General features: G+C 37.6%; 1 protein-coding gene across 2 annotated transcripts; it reads left to right on the top strand.

Annotated features, from left to right (window-relative positions):
• The first annotated feature begins 289 nt into the window (after window positions 1-289).
• Window positions 290-23,019, top strand: miga1 (mitoguardin 1). 2 transcript variants are annotated; one of them, XM_048162939.1, is made up of 16 exons: window positions 290-417; window positions 1,705-1,865; window positions 4,209-4,377; window positions 5,421-5,533; window positions 5,700-5,835; window positions 8,250-8,386; window positions 9,210-9,330; window positions 13,476-13,576; window positions 14,822-14,931; window positions 16,478-16,550; window positions 19,519-19,605; window positions 19,683-19,781; window positions 19,895-20,029; window positions 20,121-20,174; window positions 20,283-20,399; window positions 22,263-23,019. In XM_048162939.1, exons 2-16 carry the CDS (start codon window positions 1,752-1,754, stop codon window positions 22,479-22,481), a joined length of 1,785 nt encoding a protein of 594 aa, XP_048018896.1. In that variant the 5' UTR covers window positions 290-417; window positions 1,705-1,751; the 3' UTR covers window positions 22,482-23,019. The 2 variants fall into 2 exon arrangements, with proteins under 2 accessions (XP_048018896.1, XP_048018897.1); XM_048162940.1 differs by having other exon boundaries at window positions 306-385.
• The last annotated feature ends 274 nt before the right edge of the window (window positions 23,020-23,293 follow it).

Genomic DNA, 23,293 nt, shown 5'->3' with positions numbered 1-23,293 from the left:
TATTTTCATTTATTTATTTTATTTTTTATTACATTTTATTCACTTATTTTAATGTATTAATTTATTATTTTAAATAAAATGTAATTTATTTTAATATATATATATTTTTTTATCTTAATCAAATTGATCTATTAATTTAGTTAGTTTGGTTTATTTATTTATTTATTTTTACTTTTTTTTTTTTTTTTTTTTTACCCCGCTTTTCTCTAAACTTTTCTAAGGACCCTCTAACACTCCTTTGCGGCCCCCTGGAGCCCAATTTGAAAACCTTTATTTTGAAACCTCACAGTGGCACCGGAAGTGAGTTCTAGATTCGCGGCGTCTGTTCACCTCCACATGAGCTCAGACCGGCGCAGTTATCGCACTGAGCGATAGAGGACAGATGGTGTGTACCCGAGATAAGGCATAACGTTAAATGTAAGCATTATCGTATGTTTATTATGTTGTTTTAAGATTATAACCCACATTCGGTGCCCTTACTGTCAGAATGTATGATGTTGCTTGTTATTCACTTGTTTTTATAAATTGTTTAACACAGAGTTCACCATTATGAGCGACGATCAAAATATAAAACAATGATAAATGTGGGTCATTTTTATAAAGGTCATACTTTTTTATGGCCATGATCGTTGGTGTTTTTAACAAACAGTAATGACGCCATGGACGTTATTTAACCTCTATTGGATTAAAATACAAGCTTGTTTTCTAGTTTCTCAATGGGTAAGATTGCATGCTTTGGGTTGTTACGTAGCCTATAAGAAGAGTTCATAATACGATTTTTTTTTAAATTTGAAATTCTTTAAAACAATTGTTTTAAATTGTGTGTGTGTGTGTGTGTGTGTGTGTGTGTGTGTGTGCGCGCGCGTCAGACTCAATTCCCCCTTAAAGGGTTAGTTCACCTAAAAATGAAATTTCTGTTATTAATTACTCACACTCACGTCGTTCCAATCCCGTAAGACCTTGGTTCATCTTCAGAACACAAATTAAGATATTTTCGATTAATGCCTGAGAGTTTTTTTTTAGCCCTCATAGAAAGCAATGCAATTGCCACATTCAAGGTCCAGAAAAGTAGTAAAGACATCATTAAAAAAGTCCATGTGACTACAGTGGTTCAAACTTAATGTTATGAAGTGACAAGAATAAAACAAAATTAATTTATTCAACAATTTCTTCTTTCCTCTGTAATTTTCTTACGCTGTTTACGTTGTATAGACGGTTCAGCGATTCCAGGTTTTACATCAGAATGCCGACGCTGTATACGTGAGCAGCATGACGCATGCATGTGATGCAGACGCAGGAGCCGGCCAACAATGAGTCTGTGTTCTGACGTAGAACCCGGAAGCGCTGCACTGTTTTTACAATGTCAACAGCGTAGGAGACTGACAGGGAAGAGAAGAAATTGTTGAATAAATTCATTATTTTTGTTTTGTTTTTGCGCACAAAAGGTATTCTTGTCGCTTCATAACATCAAGATTGAACCACTGTAGTCACGTGGACTATTTTAACAACGTCTTTACTATTTTTCTGGACCTTGAATGTGGCAATTATGTTGCTTTCATTTTTTTTTTTTTTTTTTTAATTTTTGGGTGAACTAACCCGTTAATTGGTGTCAGTTGAGGTTTGGCAGGACAGGGTCGATAAATGCTGATTTACATCTAACACAGGCTATACATGTAGATATAACACAAATATGTGTTTTTATAGGTTGTATTGGTGATGTGGAGAATGAGCTGCAGTTGAGATTCATCCGGATGGATTATGGCATCATGACGGAGGACGCATTCAGAAGCTCACACGTGTCCATGAAGGTGGCCGCTTTGCACTTCGTGGACCTGCCACTGTCAGTCTATTACTCCCTTCCACAGGTAAACTGACCAACAGTGGACAAAAATAAAGCCAGGAACTCCTGATTTACAAGCTTACTGGTTCTTGCATTGTCATCCAAAAATTTATCTTAAATCCAGGGTTGTCAACCTAGGCTAATATATGTACAATGTAGGTTTTGTTGTTGTTGTTTTACACTTTTTTTAATACATACAACACACAAATGAAAAAAAAATGTAGGGCAGGACTTGATTATGTCCATGGGGAACTGATTGGATGGTTGCATGATTGTGGTTTGCTATTGGTTGATAGTGACAGGTTGTCTGGCCCTTGCGCCAGTAAGCAAGTCATCAGAGAAGAGATGAGCTGCAAGAGGGAGGGGAAGTTATTATGATTAAAGATTATAAGGACAAATGCATTAAAAAAAAAAATAAATAAATAAATAAATAAATGATTTGCACAGATAAATCTTTTATCATAAATGCTGCAATATAAAACTAAACACTGTGACACTCGGTGCTATCAAAAATAAGTGCTTTGTTCAACATTGGCTCATCCATTGGTGTGAATTTGTGGCAGAAGTATCTGTTAGAGGAGGAGTGTTTGGGAAATCTGTGTGAAAACATTACTTTTTGCAGTCCCGTGGTGCAGCAAGTACACACTTTAGCTTCAGTGTTACTATTAATTAAAGTTATTATAAAGTGTTACTGCTTTTTATAAAAGGGGATATTTTATATTAGAGAAAATTGTTATTATTTATTTATTTATTTATTTATTTATTTTTCCCCTGGGTTGCTGATTTGCTGCTCAGGACATTTTTCTTCTTCATATTATTATTATCAATGTTGAAAGTTGTGCTGCTTAACATTTTTTGGGAAACGGTGATACTTTTTTCAGCATTCTTTGATGAATAGAAATTTTAATGAACAGCATTTATTAAATTTATTTATTACATTTATTAAATAGAAATGTTTTGTAACATTATAAATGTCTTTACTGTCACTTTTAAACAATTTAATGCATCCTTGATGAATAAAGTTATCTTTTTTTAATCTTAGCACAAATGTATGAATGGTATCATTTATTTACACAAAAAATGTTAAGCAGCAAAAACTGGTTTCAACATTGATTATAATAAGAAATGTTTCTTGAGTGGCAAAACAGCATATTAAAATGATTTCTGAAGGATCATGTGTGCATTTTTAAATTTATTAAAATAGAAAATTATTTTAAATTGTAATATTTCACAATACTACTGTTTTTACTGTATTTTTGATTAAATAAATGCAGCCTTGGTGAGCATAAGAGACTTCTTTCAAAAACAGTAAAAAATTGTAATGTTTCCAAACTTTTGACGGGTACTAAAATATTGAGGTAAAAATGGCATGAAGTTGGATAGGTTTGTTAAAGTTTTTACTTATTTTAATAATATATGTGAAAATGCACAGCTTAGTTTATAAGCTTTAATACTTGGCTTTTCACCAGATTGCCATGGTTTTGAACTCCTTTCTGAGAAAGCGAAGTCATGTTTAACATGTCCTTGGGTGGATTTTGCAGCTGTGCCTGAGTGATCTGTGAGTGTTGGGATACGTGAGTTGCTTGCAATGAGCTCACTGTCGCGGATAAGCTGTCAAGCTCTAAAAAGGACAAAAAAAGCACATGAAGGTGGCACTATATTTCAGTCAAGCACTGTATTTGAAGTGTCCTGAAGCCATATGATAGCTTTGTGTGAGAAATAGAGCAAAATTTTTGTTTAAATAATTTGCTGAAAATCTCTGTCATGGCTCTCAAATCTCATTTAGGCTTGCACGTTTGTGTGATCAGGTTCTCTACTGTATACCTTCAGAAAATGTAAATGGAACTTTTATGGAACTTGGTCCCCTGGTCACCATATTGTTTCATTGTCTGGCTAAGAGAAGATAAATTTTTCGGTGACAGTGCCAAAGTAAAGGTGTGGGAGTTATGTGTGCTATATGTGCTTCATATAGCAGCCAGGATACAACTTTGTTTGCTAATAATAGGTCCTTTTACATAAGTTACATGTTTTGACAGTTCCTCTTGTTTTTCTAATGAAGCCCATGAATTTTTATTTTGCTCTTTAGCAATCTTTAGGTCATATTTGACACTATTTGATAGTACTATGTGTCTGTGCCTATGATTAGCTTAAACTTGCTCAGTAGATCAGATCCCGCAGGCCAAACAACGCATGTCCAGCCAAATGCCAGCCAGTCATTTCCAGTCATGTAATCCTTGCTGTCACACAGTCTGACTGTCTCACCCTCTGCCTATCTGCATTTCTCACTCTGATCTCTGTGTGCCTTGAGCTGAGCGCTTGATCCAAAGTTAAACGTTGCCTTATGTCTCTCCATTTCCTCACTGAGCAGGTGAGTCTGAGCACCGGCACCAAGAAGCTCTTTGCTGCCACTGCCTTTGGCGCAGTCTCCCTCATCTTCCTCGCACGACGCTTCAGGAGGAGGAAGGGCAAGAAAAAAGCCAGTTCGCCTCTAGAGCAGGAAACGTTTGAGTTCTTCACCACTGTCCCCCTGAAAAAAGGTAAAAACATATATATGAGATGACAAGGAGAGTTTTTAAAGCTATTATTGTCCAATTTATTGTCTTAATGCAAATATGCAAATCAGAAAAATCTATATTTTAAGAAGTTAATATTGTGTTTTTTTAGACACAATACTTCACTCCTGAATGAATCAGCTGTTTGAATGTATGGAATGAATTAGATATTTACCGCCACCTACTGGCAGTTTTAGTTTCTTAAAATTTCATTTAAAAATAATATCATATTTCCATATTAATAAAAAAAATAATGATATAGTTCACCCAAAAAATTTAAATTCAGTTATTACTCAACCTCATGGTTCAAAAGTTTGTGTAATAAATTCTATGTTGAATCAAATAAAATATTTCTTTTTGTAATGTTTATTTGATGCTTTACACAATAATGACTTCAAATAATCTTTTGGGGACAATTTCTCAGCCAAATTTGATGTGTGATTAATTTGCGATTAATTAGATGAATCAATCAGCAAATCATGTAATTAGATTAAATTTTTAATCGCTTCACAGCCCTAATATATATTAATTAAATGCTTTTCTTTGGAACTTTCTACACAGTAAAATCCCCAGAGTTAAATCTGCAACTCTGCTTAGAGTACATTTGGTCCCTCTCTAAATAGTGTTAAAGTAACACTGAAACAGAGTTAAAGTTAATGAGATAATTAAGCAATTAATAAGGCTGTTCTTGTGTTTCTCTTTTCTTTAGTGATTCTGCTTGTTAACAGCAGGTGTTCATCACTAATGCACAATCATCAATTAATTGCTTAATTATCTCATTAACGTTAACTCTGCTTCAGTGTTATTTTAACACTATTTAGAGAGGGACCATATGTACTCTGACCAGAGTTGATTTAACTCTGGAGATTTTGCTGTGTATTAATCAACGCTCCAGAAAAAGTAAGACTGGAGTAATGATGCACAGGAATAAATTACATGTTAAAATATATTAAAATATGAAACGGCTACATATAATGTAATAATATTTCTCTTTTCACTGTATTTCACTGTTCTCTCTTTCATTTCAGAGACTGACTGTCAAAATCTGCCTCTGACCTCAAAGAACTGCTACTCATGTAATGTGGTGTCCAGTGGTGGCCTGTACGGCAAGCTTTCGGGCTCCCTGCAAAGCCTGGCCTCTGTAAGCAACATTTTTATTGTCATCTTTGGATTGTGGTGTAATATACCTGTGACTTCAGCAGCACAGGCTGCACCAAAAAAAGCCATTGACAAAAGGTAGTTTTGTAAAATGTGTGCCTTGACATTAGTGCAAAATTGAGATGTTGAAGTGCCACATCTTCTCTCAGGTGAGGAGCAGGCACTCTTCAAGTAGCTCCACCTGTGCTAATGGATCCAGCTGCTGGGACGGAGCAGGAGATGATGCTGATGTCTGTAATCTGCTCAACATTCCCGTTGCCACTCCAGAGAATCTTTACCTGATGGGTAAAAAGCACACAGAACACAGCAGGATTGATGCATCTTCTTTACTCGGTCTCATAAAGGCCTCAATATACTCAAGGCAGAGCTCTTTCTCAATCTCCGCTAAGGGGGTAAAAAAAAAAAAGTTCAAAATAACTTTGCAGCAGTATACTGTTAGTTAACATACCAATCATCACGAAAGTTTAATCCTTGACAATTTAAATATTCAAGCGCAAGAAGACGCAAAATGGAGCTCATTCCTTTACTTGCAGAAAGCCACGTCTCAGACATCGAGCGAATACTATACCGAGGTCTCTTACACGTCTTTTTGCACTTGAGCGGACAAAGTCACACAAAATTGTTTAAAAAAAAAAAAAAGTGAATATCCTAGTAAACAGTTGAGAAAGTAATGTACATGTGTACATTATCGGTATATTAGATCTGTGCATTCGCTCTTAAAGTGACAGCAGCCTAATATTCCTGCTGCTATCTGTGTTTTTAATGTTAATCAAACAAAAAAGGACAAAGAAAAGAGCAATCACTGCTCTTGACTGAATAACTTTTGTAAGTTTCTTAAGGATTAATTAATAAGGATGTTTGACTTATACAGTGAAGACTATGTAGTGTTATTTTACATTTGCTTACTTTATTAAATTTCTGAACCTGAAAACTCCTGTCATTACTTATGTCACCAGTCATTGGTAGGTGTGGCAAAAAGTTAGTTTTAGGCCCTGGATGTGGATGTGTTTGCATTAGCTCTGCAATTCAGCACTCCAATCAAGCCATGCCATGTCACCAATTTATGCAAAATATTGCTTTAAAGAAAGAAGCTTTACAGTATTTTCAGTAAATATATTATAGTAACTATAATAGCCACAGACTGAAAAGGAGAAATGAACTGGAGAAGATTTATAAGTCAAAGAAGGCGGAGCCTAAGAGCCACACCTACCTATTACATAATCGCCACGGACCAATGGTAGTTTGAAGGTGTTTACCAGCTGGAGACAACTGTTCTGGAAAGTACGCTTTGGCAAGCTGTTTCGAACTCCTGTAATTAACTCCAAACAAACTTCGTTTTGGCCTAATTTTGTTCAGAAGACATCACACCAGTTCATTCTTTCAATTTGCTTCAAGTAGTATTAGGGCCTTAAAGGATTAGTCCACTTTTAAATAAACTTTTCCTGATAATTTACTCACCCCCATGTCATCCAAGATATTCATGTCTTTCTTTCATCAGTCAAAAAGAAATTAAGGTTTTTGGTGAAAACATTCCAGGATTATTCTCCTTATAGTGAACTTCAATGGCCTCTTAAAGGCAGGAACACACCAAGCCGACGGTCGGCCGTTGGGCAGTTTTTCTTCGTCGGCCGACTAAGTTTTCTCAGTGTGTTCTGCACCGTCGGCTGAAGTTGGTCCTTGTCGGCTTTTTTTCGGCCGATTCGAAATGTTGAATCGCCGTTGGAGCTCGTCGGTCCTTTGGGCCATCTGATCATTCTGATTGGCTGTTCAGCTACTGCCGCCAGCTGGTTTGGAAAGGCATTTCATCTCACGCAGGCGCAGAACTGACGTGCTACTTGGCGGTCGGCTGTTTAGCGTCAGTTTTGTGTGTCAGGGCAACTTTGGACACAGACACTGCCGACGTGAGCCAACCCCGCAGTCTGCTTTCGTCGCCACTAGTCGGCGTCGGCTTGGTGTGTTCTGGCCTTAACGGTTGAAGGTCAAAATTGCAGTTTCAGTGCAGCTTCAAAGGGCTTTAAACGATACCAGACGAGGAATAAGGGTCTTATCTAGTGAAATGATCGGTCATTTTCGAAAAAAATACAACTGCTTATGCTTTCTAAACACAAAATATCGCCTTGAACGTACTTCTGCTTTCCGCATTCTTCAAAACGCTTACGCTGTATGTCCTACGCCTTCCCTATTCTACTTACGGAAAAAAATGAAGCCGCGTTCATTCCATAAGTATAATAGGAGAAGCCTTGTGTGGAATCGTTTAAAGCCCTTTGAAGCTGCACTGAAACTGTAATTTTGACCTTCAACCGTTTGGAAGCAATTGAAGTCCACTATAAGGAGAATAATCCTGGAATGTTTTCATCAAAAACCTTAATTTCTTTTCAACTGAAGAAAGAAAGACATGAACATCTTGGATGACATGGGGGTGAGTAAATTATCAGGAAAAGTTTATTTAAAAGTGGACTAATTCTTTAAGACACAAATGAGAGCCCAGAAAAAGCTTGTTGTCCACAAAGTATTGCATTGCATTTTAAGCAGTGTTTGTGTATGTACACCTGATGTTGATCTTAAAAAAAAAAAAAAGAAGAAGAAGTGAAATCATGTACGTTCACAATCATAAATGCTGTTCTAAATCTGATGTGGAAATTTTTGCAGATGAATACACAGGTTGGATTGATGACTCATGTATTTTTGTTCTCCCACAGGAATGGAGTTGTTCGAGGAGGCCCTGCGGCGCTGGGAGCAGGCACTAACATTCCGCAGCAGGCAAGCAGAAGATGAGGCGAGCTGTGCATCTGTAAAGCTGGGAGCTGGAGATGCCATTGCAGAAGAAAGCATGGAGGTATTATTCGCCAATCACTAGTCCTTAGTAGGGATGCATGATATCAACCTTATTTTGCAATGCGGAATTAATCTTTTTTTCTGTAACCGTGTGAGACATTCGATTCATTAGCCACTATAGGTAAATAACTAGAAGAATAACAGTGCAGTAAATGGTAAAAATATTTGCGCTACAAACTAATGTGTTCATGATTACAATGATAATTAAAATAATATTATACAAATTTCAGTTTGCAATATCAAGCAGCATATTGGACTGTTTCCGTACAGCTGAAATGTGCGGAAGTGGATGACATAGGAAGCCTGACACATTCAAGTTACAAATGCTTTTATGTTAAAAATAAGCTGGATATTGGTACCATATTGGTTGTCAGCCAGTACTAGGCATTTTTGTAATTTATTGGTATTGAAAATGTAATTGTTCACACTCATTTCCCCCAGTTTTGTAATTACGTTACCTTTGCCACTAACGCTCATTAAAAAAAACACTAATAACACTTAATGTTAATGTGTAGGCCCAATTTACTCAGGACGTGTTTCCTAAGCTGAAACTGTATGTTCATAAAACATAATCCCCCAGTTTCAAAGACAAGGATTAAGCTAGTCCCAGACTAAAATGCACGTTTGAGCCATTTTAACTGAAAGCAATTTGTACTGACATATCTTAAAATATATCAGCGCCATTGTTTTGTCTCAAGATGCACACCAGTAATGTTTTTTTTCTAGTGCATGATTATAAAAGCTACTTAAATATCCTAACTGAATTTAGGCCTAGTCCTGTCTGTGAAACAGGCAAATATGCTAAAGATTTTGCACTTTATTAGGACATCATCAGTGCAGATTTCATCCGAAAGCTGGAGTCTCTGCTACAGAGAGCCTATCGGCTCCAGGAGGAGTTTGAGGGAGCGCTGGGAATGACAGACCCTTCAACACATCCTAGTAACGGTGAGTGTTAAACTAGTCAGTCATGTAAGGTCAATAGGTGTCTGTGTGTGAATGTGAATGAATGGTCTTATGTAACATTATTACTGGTCTTAGCTCTTTTACCCATGACTGTACTCTAAAAACTTACTTTTTAAAAAAATGTATGTGACATGTTCCATTGCATAAGCAATGCACCTTTTGTTGTTCAAGTGAGTCATAATGTGTATATTTTTATTAAACCATAACTTCCTATGGATTCATATACTCACCAGTCACTTTATTTGGTACACTTTGTGTGTACCGGGTGGGGCCCCTTTTGCCTTCAGAAATGCCTTAATTCTTTGTGGCATAGATGCAACAAGGTGCTGGAAACATTCCTCATACCCCTTTTCCACCAGAATGGTTCATGTTCTGGAGCCAGAGCCTGTTTTTGGTCAGGCGAACTGGACCCTGTTGTTAACTGGCCGTGTGTATCCACAGACTTGAGGAATGAACGGTGAAGTAATGCTGCTACATGCTGTTTACCTGACTATAACCAGTCTGAAATACAGTGCACATTCCCCATGTTTGTGCAGGCAGTGCAGCACTAATGGTACCGGGAGTGATTCTAGCGTACCAGCAGCTTGTTTAATCTCCCAGTACTCTTATTTGTCCATTTTGCTGATGTATTGAAACTGAAACCGTTGATACACTCGCTCTTTCGCATGCTGGGTCTCTCTTGCACACTCAGTTTTATATATTTAGATATAAAGAGCAATATAATGCAAAGTTTTTACACTGCTCAACAAGACAACCATAGACAGTGACAGCATTTCTCCACTCCCCGGCTCCGTTCGAGACCAACAAGTTAAAGGAACACTCCACTTTTTTTGAAAATAGACTCATTTTCCAACTCCCCTAAAGTTAAACAGTTGAGTTTTACCGTTTTCGAATCCATTCAGCCGATCTCTGGGTCTGGTGGTACCACTTTTAGCATAGCTTAGCATAGTTCATCATAGTTCATTGAATCTGATGAAACCGTTAGCATCTCGCTCAAAAATGACCAAAGAGTTTTGATATTTTTTTCCTATTTAAAACTTGACTCTTCTGTAGTTACATTGTGTACTAAGACCGACGTAAAATAAAAAAGTTGCTATTTTCTAGGCCAATATGGCTAGGAACTATATTCATTCCAGCGTAATAATCAAGGAACTTTGCTGCCGTACATGGGTGCAGCAGGCCAATGATATTACGCAGTGGCTGTGACCCTTGTTGCACAGGGAGCGTGCCTTGCAACATGGAGACATTTTGAGAGAGTGCATAATTATTGTGCCTGTTACCCATGGTACGGCGCAAAGTTCCTTTGATTATTCTTGATTATTACGCCGGAATGAGAGTAAAAAAATCGCAACTTTTCATTTTCTGTCGGTCTTAGTACACAATGTAACTACAGAAGTGTCAAGTTTTAAATAGAAAAATAATTTTGACACTCTATGGTTATTTTTTTGAGCGAGATGCTAACGGTCTAATCAGATTCAATGAACTATGCTAAGCTATGTTAAAAGTGCTACCGCCAGACCCGGAGATCTGCTGAATGGTTTTGAAAACGTTAAAACTCAACTGTTTAACTCTAGGAGAGTTGGAAAATGAGCCTATTTTTTAAAAAAAGTGGAGTGTTCCTTTAACCGGAGTTAAACAGATCTTTCTGGCCTGGAACCCCCTTTTCTGCAGTTGAAATGCACAGAACGGTTCAAGAACGGTCGCAGGCTGGGAAGCTGCACCGGAACCACATCGGTTGAAAAGGGGGATGAGATTTTGGTCCATATTGACATGACAGAATCTCACAACTGCTGCAGATTTGTTGTCTGCACCATTATGTGAATCTCCCGTTCCGCCACATGTCAAAGGTGCTCTATTGGATTGAGATCTGGTGACTGTGGAGACCACATATTGAACTCATTGTCATGTTCAAAAAACCAGTTTGAGATGATTTGAGTTTTGTAACATGGTGCATTATTCTGCTGGATGTAGACATCAGAAGATGGATACACTGTGGTCATAAACATGGTCAGCAACATTTTTCAGGTAGGCTGTGGTGTTTAATTGATGCTCAATTGGAACTAAGGGCCCCAAATGTGCCAAGAAAATATACCACACACCATTACAACACCACCAGCCTTAACTGTTGATACAAGCCAGGATGGATGTTGTTTGCGCCAAATTCTGACCCTATCATCTCAATGTCGCAACAGAAATTGAGACCCATCAGACCAGGCAACGTGATTTTTGTCAGGCAACATGCCTCTTTTCTTTGTTCTTAGTTGACAGGAGTGGCACCCGGTGTGGTTTTCTGCTCCTGTAGCCAGTCTGCTTCAAGGTTTGATGTGTTATCTGTTCAGGGATGTTCTTCTGCAGACCTTGGTGGTAACGAGTGGTTATTTGAGTTACTGTTGCCTTTCTGTCAGCTTGAACTAGACTGGCCATTCTCCTCTGACCTCCTGGAATAAAGACATTTTCCCCCACAGAAATTCCGCTCGCCAGATATTTTCTCTTTTTCGGACAAAAAGGGTTGTGCATGAAAATCCCAGTAGATCAGCAGTTTCTGAAATACTCAGACCAGCCTGTCTGGCACCAACAACCATGTCACATTCAAAGTCACTTAAATCACCTTTAACTGTACTTATTATTCTATAAACGACCAAGATTGTCCTTTATTTTCCATTGCTGAAGTTGGCAACCCTAGCGGCAAGTGTAAATGGACTATGGCCGATAACTTGGTTTTCCTCATGTTGATGCAAACCTGTGTGACTTTCTTTCTTCTGTGGAGCGCAAAAGATGATTTGTAGGATGTTTCAATAATTTTAATCCATACAATGAATGTCAGTGGGATCTAAAACAACACAGTGTTTTATTGTATGATCAAAGATACAATTTCAAAATATTGTTTGTATTCTGCAGAAGAAAGTAAGTCATACAGGTTTGGAACAAAAGAATTTTCTTTTTTGAGTGAGCTATGCCTTAAAGGGTTAGTTCACCCAAAAATGAAAATTCTGTAATTTATTACTTACCCTCATGTCGTTCCACACCCGTAAGACCTTCGTTAATCTTCGGAACACAAATTAAGATATCTTTGTTGAAATCCGATGGCTCCGTGAGGCCTGCATAGGGAGCAATGACATTTCCTCTCTCAAGATCCATTAATGTACTAAAAACATATTTAAATCGGTTCATGTGAGTACAGTGGGTCAATATTAATATTATAAAGCAATGAGAATATTTTTGGTGCGCCAAAAAAAAACCCAAAATATCGACTTATATAGTGATGGCCGATTTCAAATACCACTTCAGGAAGCATCGGAGCATAATGAATCAGCGTGTTGAATCAGCTGTTCGGAGCGACAAAGTCACGTGATTTCAGCAGTTTGGCTGTTTGACAAGCTATCCGAATCATGATTCGATACGAATCATGCTCCAAAGCTTCCTGAAGCAGTGTTTTGAAATCGGCCATCACTAAACAAGTCATTATTTTGTTTTTTTGGTGCACCAAAAATATTCTTGTCACTTAATAATATAATATTAATATTGAACCACTGTACTCACATGAACCGATTTAAATATGTTTTTAGTACCTTTATGGATCTTGAGAGAGGAAATGTCATTGCTCCCTATGCAGGCCTCACGGAGCCATCGGATTTCAACTAAAATATCGAAATATGTGTTCCGAACATTAACAAAGGTCTGACGGGTGTGGAACGGCATGAGGGTGAGTAATAAATGACAGAATTTTCATTTTTGGGTGAACTAACCCTTTAAGTTCTTCATCAAAGAAAGAACTGGACACAGTAGATGTGCAAATGTGCACGTTCTGCTTTGTGCTGCTGCGCATTACTGAGGCTCATCTCATGTTCAGTATCTAAATAAATAAGCTGGTCATGGTCCAAAGTTCTTTCCTTACAACTGTTTACAGGTCTACCTCTTACCCACTGCCAAAGCGCTCAAGGCATTATGCACTCAATTCACACCCTTCCACACGCAAACCCACAGGCACGTGTGTCCTTCAATTCCATTGAATCTTTCCATGTGACTTTCTTGTTTATGCTGTCTGCTGTTTTGGAATTAGACCAAGTTTGCTCACCCATGTAAGATAAGGGCACTTCAGTCTAATCTTCCTTCATTTCCTCTGGCAGACAAGCTCATGGATCTCTCAGTGTGTGAGGACTTGGAGGACACATGTCTCAGAGATTCAATCAGCATCGCCTCGACAGATTCCTTCGTGTCTGCTGCAGAGGTGAGAGGGAAGTCTGTGTGCCAGTCAGCTTGTGTGGTGCACACTGGACAGTTTGAACAGGTTGTTTTATATTAGTCACATCTCACAGACTTTCATTGGTTATGGGATTCAACATGAATATGTTTTATTTTGGGCTGTTTGGCACTCAGGGTTGCCAGCACATGCTTCAGATCACGTTCGCCATCAACATCCCATCATGTGTAGTCTACAATCATAAAAAAAAATTATAATGACATTGACCTATATCATGGTATTCTTCATGTATTATACTAAATACATCTTTCAAGTAATCCTGGGTTTTACCATCAGCTACCACATCTTTACCATGGTGCTGCAAGAGTATTTAAGGGTAATAATCCTAGGTAATTTAAATCTGCCCCCCTTTTCCTTATCCATCGATCACCCTGAGAGATACTGTCATCTATGGGACACTAGGGATATGCGAGACTAGTTGACATGGGAAATACTAGTAGTTTACCTTTTTTTTTTTTTTGCACATTTTGGTTTAAAGGGGGAAATATTATAAATGAAACTTACTTTACAACAAGAGATCCTATATTAATATCCTAATGAATAAAAACCTCTAACCCAGAGATGATTTCATTGAAACATTAAAGCACACTAGTATGATAAACAGCCATTTTTTTTTTTTTTTTTTTTTAATATTGAAAAAACTATAAATAAATAATGCTTACAAACTGAGGTGCTTAAGCTCAGATCAATGAGGCCTACGATCAATCAGTTGCAAAAAGAAATACAAAACCTGTCCTAAATGAAAGAAAACAAGTTGACCAAAAGATTAAATCAAATATTTGGTGATAAATATTTTAACGAGCGATTTTACAAAAAAATTTTTAAAAGGCTGGTCATTTTTGACTGTGAACACCAAAGCTGTTACAGGGTTTTCAAAACAGCGTAAGGGTTAAATAATTTGTTACACATCGCATGTATATGACCTATTTTTTTAGAAACATTCAGTATGGGATTTTACTGTTTGATTCATAGATTAAGTGGGCTATTTGCTTATACACATTGTCTTTTGACTTTCTTTTGGGGGTTTGTTAAGACTAGTCAGTTCATTTAAAACTTTAATGAAATTAGTTGTGGTGCACATTCCTAGTCGACACAATCTGTTTGGTGACATGCACCAACTTATAAATAAGAAATAGAATATATCAGACATAAAATATATACAATTTTAAAAAATTGTGCAAAAAATTGTGTAAATCTTGCAATCTGTTGCAGTTATCTGAGCACAGAGAGATGAGGAGTGCCCATGCACTCTGTCATCACCCCTTCTATGAGGACGCCCTGCAGATGGCTGAGGAGGGGAAGATCTCCTGTCGAGTGCTACGGTGAGTCAAGTATAGGGTAGTATGTCATATAAGTTCTTTTTCATTCTTTGCTTACGGGTAAAAAGTTAGAAAAGTATGTTTTTGAAGCAGTATACTGTTAATGAACGTTCCTACACCACATATGCTGATTAGAGCGATGTTTAGATATGTACTGCACTCTTTCCTCTAAATAACAAAATAAACACAACAAAAAAGACAGCGGTGAGAAAACAACAGTTAAGGAAGCATATCATTCTAGCGATGTGGATATGTTTGCACATCATGTTTATTTACACAGCGCTTTTTACTATATATTGCTTTGCCACAAGCAGCTTTACACTATTAAACATGAAAAATGTCAGTATCACTTTCAATGAGAATTACAACTTCGATTTCTACTATAAAGCAGCTCTCCATTGTGTTAATATTTTTACTCGCATCTGACCTGAACAGAAGAAAAGATTTCCGCATCAAAGCCCCAAAGCTACACCTACCTATTACGCAATCACTACAGACATGGTGGCTAGACGCTTTGCTTTAGCAAGCTGTTGCGAACTCCAAATGAATGCCATTTGTTTTGACCCCATTTTGTTTGGAATTACATTTGCCGGTTCGTTCTTTGATTTCGCTTGAAATGTATTGGGACCTTATCAGCTTCAGGTCAGGGTCCTGATCACCATCCGCTGTGCACGATCCCACTTACTACATCGATAAAATACTTTCAATCAAATAAATATTGTATAAATATAGTAATAATCACAATAATCAATTCTTTAATTCATATAGTCCACTAGACCAGGGGTTTTCAAACTGTGGGTCGCATAGTGGGGGGAAAAAGTGGGTTGCACAATTCTGAAGGAATGGCTGAAGCTAAATTTAAATTTCAGTGAATGAATAGAAATCGGAATATTGGTTAGTGTGATTTTTCAAATCGCAAAGGTTGCGCTTTAATTATATCAATAGGAGCTGCATGTTTTGAGGCATGTGCATACGAATTGTAATAACTGAGGGTCTAAACTGTTACACTGTTTAAGTTCACTAAAGACATACCCCATTGTGTTTATGTGAATACTTGCCATGATGTACATTTTGACATATTTTTGACCATTCAAGTGCAGTAATCCACAAACAAGAGCTGAATTGGTGATTGCATGCTGTCTGAAATGCGGCATTCTGTGTGCGCGCTTTAGGTCTGAGCCTGGCGGCATGAGTAGTACATAGAGTTCTTTTTCAATGCTTATTGCATTTAATAAATATTTTTAAGATCAAACACGTTCCGCACTTTTTCTCTTGCATGTATGTTTCTTTGTTGTTCTAAGATGTATTTAATCCGTGATGCGCTGCGTGGATATATTTTACTCCCTGCTATTATTGTACTATAAAATATATTTTTTTAAAGCTGCAGTCCATAACTTTTTGTGTTCACAATTTACAAAATGTATATACTTGGCGAGTACATCATAGACACATTAAAATAAAATCTGCATTTGTTTGCAAATATTTCTGGAAAATATTTCTTGTTTTATGCAGACTGTGTTGTTCATTGGTAATCTTCTTTTAAAATCAGAACAGAAATGCTTGAATGCCTTGGAGATACTGACTTTCTGGCGAAGCTGCACTGTATACGGCAGGCGTGTCAGGTAAAATATTCCTTTCTCATGTCCTGAATGCAAAGTTCAGTTTTGTGGGGTTTAGTCCATTGAATACGAAGTCCTATTTTTCTGGACAACCTGTTTTTAATGTTACTAGGCAGTGGTTCTGTTCAGAAATTTGAATTAATAAATGTTAATAGATTAAAGATTAAATAGTTTTGTAAAATTTTAGAATTTCTATCAAATATCAAACTGAAAGATGGTATGTACAGGTATTTTTATTGTAATGTTGCAATCAGGGCTTGACATTAACACCCGCCAACCCGCCAAATGCGGGTAGATTTCAGCTGTGGCGGGTAAGACAACCACTCCCACTAGCCACTTTGGCGGGTTGAATATAATTTCAGCCTACAGCCAAATGAAAAGTAGCCAAGCTCGTCGTATCACAAAATTACAATTCAGTCACAATTCTTTATCGATTAACTTGCGGTTAGTGAAGGTGGGATAGGCGGAATCGCGCTGAATGACACAACAGAAGCGCTCGCGTGCGCGCTCTCTCTGTCGCGCTCGATTCAGTTCTCCTTGCGCCTGAATACACGCACACACAGATGTCAAAATGCATTGTGTGGAGCATCTCGCGTGAATACAGTCGGCTATGGCTTACGGCTAAGTGGACGTAAACAGGTGGGTAAAAACTGGATATGTGTCAGTATATGACGTCCATGCATTCAGCAGCCCCCAAATAAATACCTGTCTGTCATTAATGTTAATCAAACATCAAAAAATGTTAAATACATGTATACATGTATGCTAAATAAACATATGTATCTGAAAAAAAAAAAATATTTTTTAAATTACTATTTGTAATTTGCTTCTTTGTTCTTTTTATATAGCCTAACAAAAATAACTGTACCTGATATATACAATGTATAGTCTTGATTTGGGTGGTCAATCTGCATTTGTAAGTTTGAAAGGGTTTTAAATCTTGTAAATCAAGTAAAATGACTCAAAATCAAGTAATTTAAGCATGCCAGAGTCAACTTTAATCATATAAAATGTAATTTCCCAACAGCAAAATTGTGGCCAGTGAAAATGCTGAGTGGCTAGTAACTTTGGAAAACCACTAGCCACATTGGCTGGTGAGCAAAAAAGTTAATGTCAAGCCCTGGTTGCAATGTTTAATTCTGTATTGTAATTTTTAAATGTATTTTGTCATGAATATTGCCTTTGATTAATTCTGAGGGGTTGCTTGTTTCATTGTTAAATTGACAGCCCTAAATATTAAATTCATCTCATGTTTACAGTTTTTCACAATTGCTAAGACACATTTCTAGAAACTCACTCATTTTCGCACATTAAACACAAAACCAAATCTTCAAATTACATTCACAAAACCACTGACTCTTCTGATAAAATCAAACAATTGCTTCAAAACCATTTTAGCTGTTCTCAAAACCAAGCCAAGCTTTCAGATCATACACATATCAGGCAATATATAAACACTACAGATCGTTCATTAGAGACTACTAAATTTGTTTACTACATGCTCTGATGTAGTTACATAAAAAGTATTGTAATCTCAACTTAGTAAGGTGAATAAATTATATACTGTATACACTACAGATATATACGGAAGAGGATCAGGGCCAAGCAATAATAAAAAATTAAAACCATCTCGAGATTAAAGTTGTTAAATTTCGAGAAAAAAGTCGAGATAAAATGTTGAGAATAAAGTCATTAAATTATGAGAAAAAAGTCATTAAATGAGAAAAATGTCGTAAAATTTCGAGAAAAAAGTTGAGATAAAATGTTGAGAATAAAGTCATGAGTTTAACAACTTTAATCTCGAGATGGTTTTATTTTTTTATTATTGCTTGGCCCTAATCCTCTTCCGTAGATATAGTATAGTATTGAATTTCTTTATATTCAGCACTTGCATACTGTAAAAATGTAGTCAAACTGCAAAAGGTCAAAGAAAACTCTGAGTTATAATAAATGAAAAACATGTTACAGTACACTCAAGAAAGTAGTACAACTGCAAAATCAAAAGTCACTGAGAGATTCATTCTGCCTCAGCACCACATCTTCATGTTGGGTCCAGGCCTGAGGACTTTGTCCACATCACAGGCAATGATGTCTCATGCCAAGCAAAAGGAAAAACCCTCTGGTGTGCCGGAACCAGCCTTGACAATACTCTCCACACCTTACTTTTCCTTGTCCTTGTCCTCATCCTCTTCCCCCTCATCCACCACCTCTTACACATGCTCTTCCTCCTCTGCCTCTTAGATTGTTTCCATCCATTGCTGGTATGAACATTCAGTGCACCTGTGCACTCTGAGCTGGCTTATATTTTGTGCATTTGGTTTGATCACATCATTAGAAACAAGTGTGAACAATTTTGAGCCAGTGTGTGTACACAATAACAACACTGAGTAGTTGTGTTGAACTTTTGCCACTTGTGTGACCTTTTTGCAACAAAAGTGCATCACAGTGCGAAATGTGTTTTAGTGAGTGAGAAGAGTGCATGACAGTTGCAAAGGGTGTCTAACCGCTTGAACTTGTTTAAGGTTTTGCAGAAAGAGTTATTTAGTTGACAAATGGGTTTAGGCCATTGAGCGTTTGGTTCAGAGAATGGGGTTTAGTGTCTTAGCAATTGTGAAAAAAGGAATGGGGCAGAGTCTTAAGTAGCCTGCGGTCATGTCCAAATGGAATACTAAAGCCCTCACAGTCTTCTTCTGAGTCAGAGTCCACACTTTTGTGACATAATGCCACATTGACTGTCAAGTTGAAGTCTGCCATGGCACTTGCCTCAGTGTAGGCTTGGCAGAAACAGATCAAGGGTAAGGCTGTAAACATGGCATTCAAGAGGATCCTTCTGAAACCTAAAATGATGAATGGCACATCCTGCAGTCTTGTGCACTTAAGGATATGTGCCTGTGGCAGCCATTGTTAAGAATGCCAGCATACTCAAAGTGTGTGGGAAAACTTTTAAACTGTACCTTTTATTTTAATTCAGGTCATCTTATGTGAAAGAGCAACTAGAGCATTTCTGGCTGACACAGGAAAGAGAATATTGTCTTCAATAATTGTTAAATCAAGGAAGGTGAGTGTCTTTTCTCTGTTCCATGTGATCATATGAACAGTCCCCAGCCCAACAGACATGTGTTATGTGGTTTGCAGAGCCCAAAGAGATTTGAGGAGGTGTTTGAAGAAATGATCTGCTTCATGGAGCAAACAGATCACTGGGAGAACACAGAAATGGAGCTTTCCACAAGAGGGGTGAGAGATCTCATTTTATACAGATATAAGACCTGTCCTGAAAATGTATGTTTGATCAAACTGTAAATGCACCTAATCTTGATTAATAAGTTTGGGGTTTCTTTTCTCTTCAGGTTAAATATCTAAATTTCTATGACGTCGTTCTTGACTTTATCCTTATGGATTCATTTGAGGATCTTGAGAATCCACCAGTCTCCATCCAAAATGTGGTTAACAATCGTTGGCTCAACAACTCCTTCAAAGAGACTGTGTGTACAGAATTTCTAGCATTTGATCATTTGACAAAATTACATTTAATTACACAATGATATTTCATGAAACGTTATTTTACCTTCATAGGCTGTTGCATCAAGTTGTTGGTCCGTACTGAAGCAGAAGAGACAACATATGAAGGTATTGTTGGAGATGTGCAACCGGCATGCGGTTCATGCGTTCATACTTTTTTTTTTTTTTTTTTTGATTAATTCACACACCTTTTTTAATTTCATTTTGTGTGTGCAGGTTCAAGACGGCTTCATTGCACATTTCTATGCCGTGTGTGAACACATAAGTCCTGTCTTGGCCTGGGGATTTCTAGGTCCAAAAAATTCCCTGCATGATTTCTGCTGCTTCTTCAAGGTAAAGTGTAATCTGATGACCTCTGTATCTTAAAGAAGTGGTTCTCAAACCTCTCCTGGAGTACCACCAGCCCTGCACATTTTGTACATCTCCCTGTATCTGACACACCCATTTTAGGTCTCGGCCCTTGGCAGGACCTTGGCCCTCAAAGAGCAAGATTGGACACCCCTGCATAAAAGATCATGTTAGCTCTTTGTCCAAGTAGGGTAGGGTTCCTCTAATCTGGCCCTGGAAGTCCACTGCCCTGCAAACTCCACTACCTGTAATTTTCTAGTAAAGCGGAATACCTTGGTTAGCTTGCTCAGGTGTCTTGAATTAGGAATAGATTAAACTCTGCAGGGCCAAATTTAATATTGATGATTAGGGGGTCTGATGGTCATGTGAGACTACCAAGGTATAATCTTCACCAAATGTCTTCAAGAGTCTTGTGTGGGTCCTGATTGCTAAACCCGCACCTGCAGTACTTAACAGAACACCTGACCCATCATCCGTCAGCAGCAATAATGTAATTCCGCTGGCCGCGAACCAGACCAGCATTAAAGTGGCCCATTATGCTATTTTAAAGGTTCCTAATTTTGTTTTGGAGGTCTCCTACAACAGGTTTAACAAAGGTCAAAAAGCACTTTAATTTTCTCACAATATACATTGCACATCACCTCATTTCTCAAAGACTCGTTCGAAGCTTCAGTCTCTCTAAACCCCTCCTTTCTGCGAGTCTGAGTCGATTGGTCAGATGGCCCTGTTGTAATTGCTCTACCATTTACAGTGCGTGTAGGAAACGAAACGGCCACAGCTCTTCCTAAATACATTAGCCAAGTACTAACGTGAATGACTGATGTAACATTGCAGTTTGTAAAACAAATCTTGCTCCATCCTTTATCATTACTCAAAGTAGTAAGATCAACTTAACAGTCTGCATTAATGGACACAATTTTAGGCAAAAGTGGGCCCACAGCTGATTAGCACAACTATTTCAGTAAGACAACAATAACTTAAGTTAGCTGGAGACCTACAGCTGCACTGGGTGTCCACAAAATAAAACAACTATGTATTTTGAACACTGGCAGAAAATATATACATAAATGATTAATCATACTTACAGGTTGTGATTCAGAAGAGAAAGTTGGTCCAAATAAAGTGGGTACCGTTTCATCTTTAATGTATAAGCCTTTTGCAAATGCCACATTGACCTTGCTGAGATTCGAGAAGCAGGCATTAGTAAAATGACAGGAACACAAATAAAGGTTATACTGCTGTTGTATCGCTGTGATAATTTTAACCACTGATTTCTTTAGTATACAAAGAGAATTTGCTTTTGCAAGTGCAGAAAACAGCATCTTCTCAACATGTACACAACAGCTCCCAGCTACAGTGTTTGAGGGCGGCTCAAAGTAGATGTTCACGGGCAGCCAATGAAGACTGTATGTGGGCAGTATGCAAATTCGTTATTTATGCAGGTCAAGGAAGCGAGACTAGAATTCATGATGATTCGTTTAGGCGGTTCAGAGTCGATTCCTCCGTTTGGGAGACAACTTTATCGTACTTTCAACTTTACAGACCATTTACATTCACAGACAGCTATATTACACAATGCATGAAAGGTATATTTGAAAAAGTGTCATGGGGCACTTTAAATCTACTACATCAGGTAGACAAATTCTCTCATGTAATAAGTAATTAATCCAACATTAAGCATTCTTTTAAGCACTGCCTATCAGTCATTCCTGACCCGCACCTCAAATGACAATGTAAATATTATTCCACCCGTTAGACCAAATATAAGTGGTTCATCCACATGCAGGACTCTGCCTTCAACTATGTTGAATATAGATTATCAGGAATGGTTTATCTTTTGTCCCATAGGAGCAGGTGCTGTTCTTTCTGAAGGACATCTTTGACCTGGATAAAGTGCGTTACTCTAGTCTAGACACACTGTCTGAAGATATCCTGCACCTGCTTCACCGACGCTCTGAGCTGCTTCTGGCCTGCCTGGGAACTGACATGATCTGTCACCTAAACGGCTGTAATGGAACACTTTTGAACCTTGTACCCAGTGCTTTGCTGGAGGCACAGGTTCAGTGAGCTACACTTGTATGTCACATCCTCTACATTTTCATGGACATGTGCTTATTGCTTACAGTTGCTGAGTCCAGTGCACATCTTCCAAGTAATTATTAGTGCCATGTTTAAAATGAAGTGGATAAAAAGGGACAGATGTTTATTTTATATGCCTTCAATGTGGTGTTCTAGTAGTTTTAATTTGACATTTAATGATTTACACAAATGAGCTGAATTTAAGGCCCTTGATGTTTTGAGACTTGAAAGCTTTAAGTATTTTGATAAAGGATGTTATCCATTTGTCTTCCTGTAGGTCACTTTATAGAAACTAATATTAAACACTGGCAATGAATTTATTTTAGACATTCTCAGTGATGCTATGAGAAGTACACAGCAGGTGAATGTTGTGAATATAAGCCTTACAAATAGTACATGTATTGTGACGAAGTTTTGTACCGTAAAACACGAGTTAAAGCTGCTTGTTTTAGTTCACGATTTACATGTTAAGCCAGTATGTGTTATTGTATAAAGAAACTGAAATAAAAACCTCAGTCATTTGTAATGATTACAATTTTATTGATGACAATGGCAACAATTTTCAACATTTCAGACCAACAATTCTCAGCAAAAATCAGTACATTCAACAGCTTTAACAGTTCATGATAGCTTGTTTTACCTCAAAGGCATGCTCCAAATTTCTCAGCTAGCCTCCGATTTTCTCTTCGTTTTTAGACCCCCACGAATTCTGTTGTGAACAATTTGCTCAAAGGAAAGCACATCTTGCATGCATACAAAAAGATATGCAGCAATGGACAAAGACTAGGTTTAAAGAAACT

The sequence above is a fragment of the Megalobrama amblycephala genome, linkage group LG17 (assembly GCF_018812025.1).
Source record: "Megalobrama amblycephala isolate DHTTF-2021 linkage group LG17, ASM1881202v1, whole genome shotgun sequence".
Lineage (NCBI taxonomy): Eukaryota > Metazoa > Chordata > Actinopteri > Cypriniformes > Xenocyprididae > Megalobrama > Megalobrama amblycephala.
This window is presented reverse-complemented; position numbering and strand designations above follow the sequence as displayed.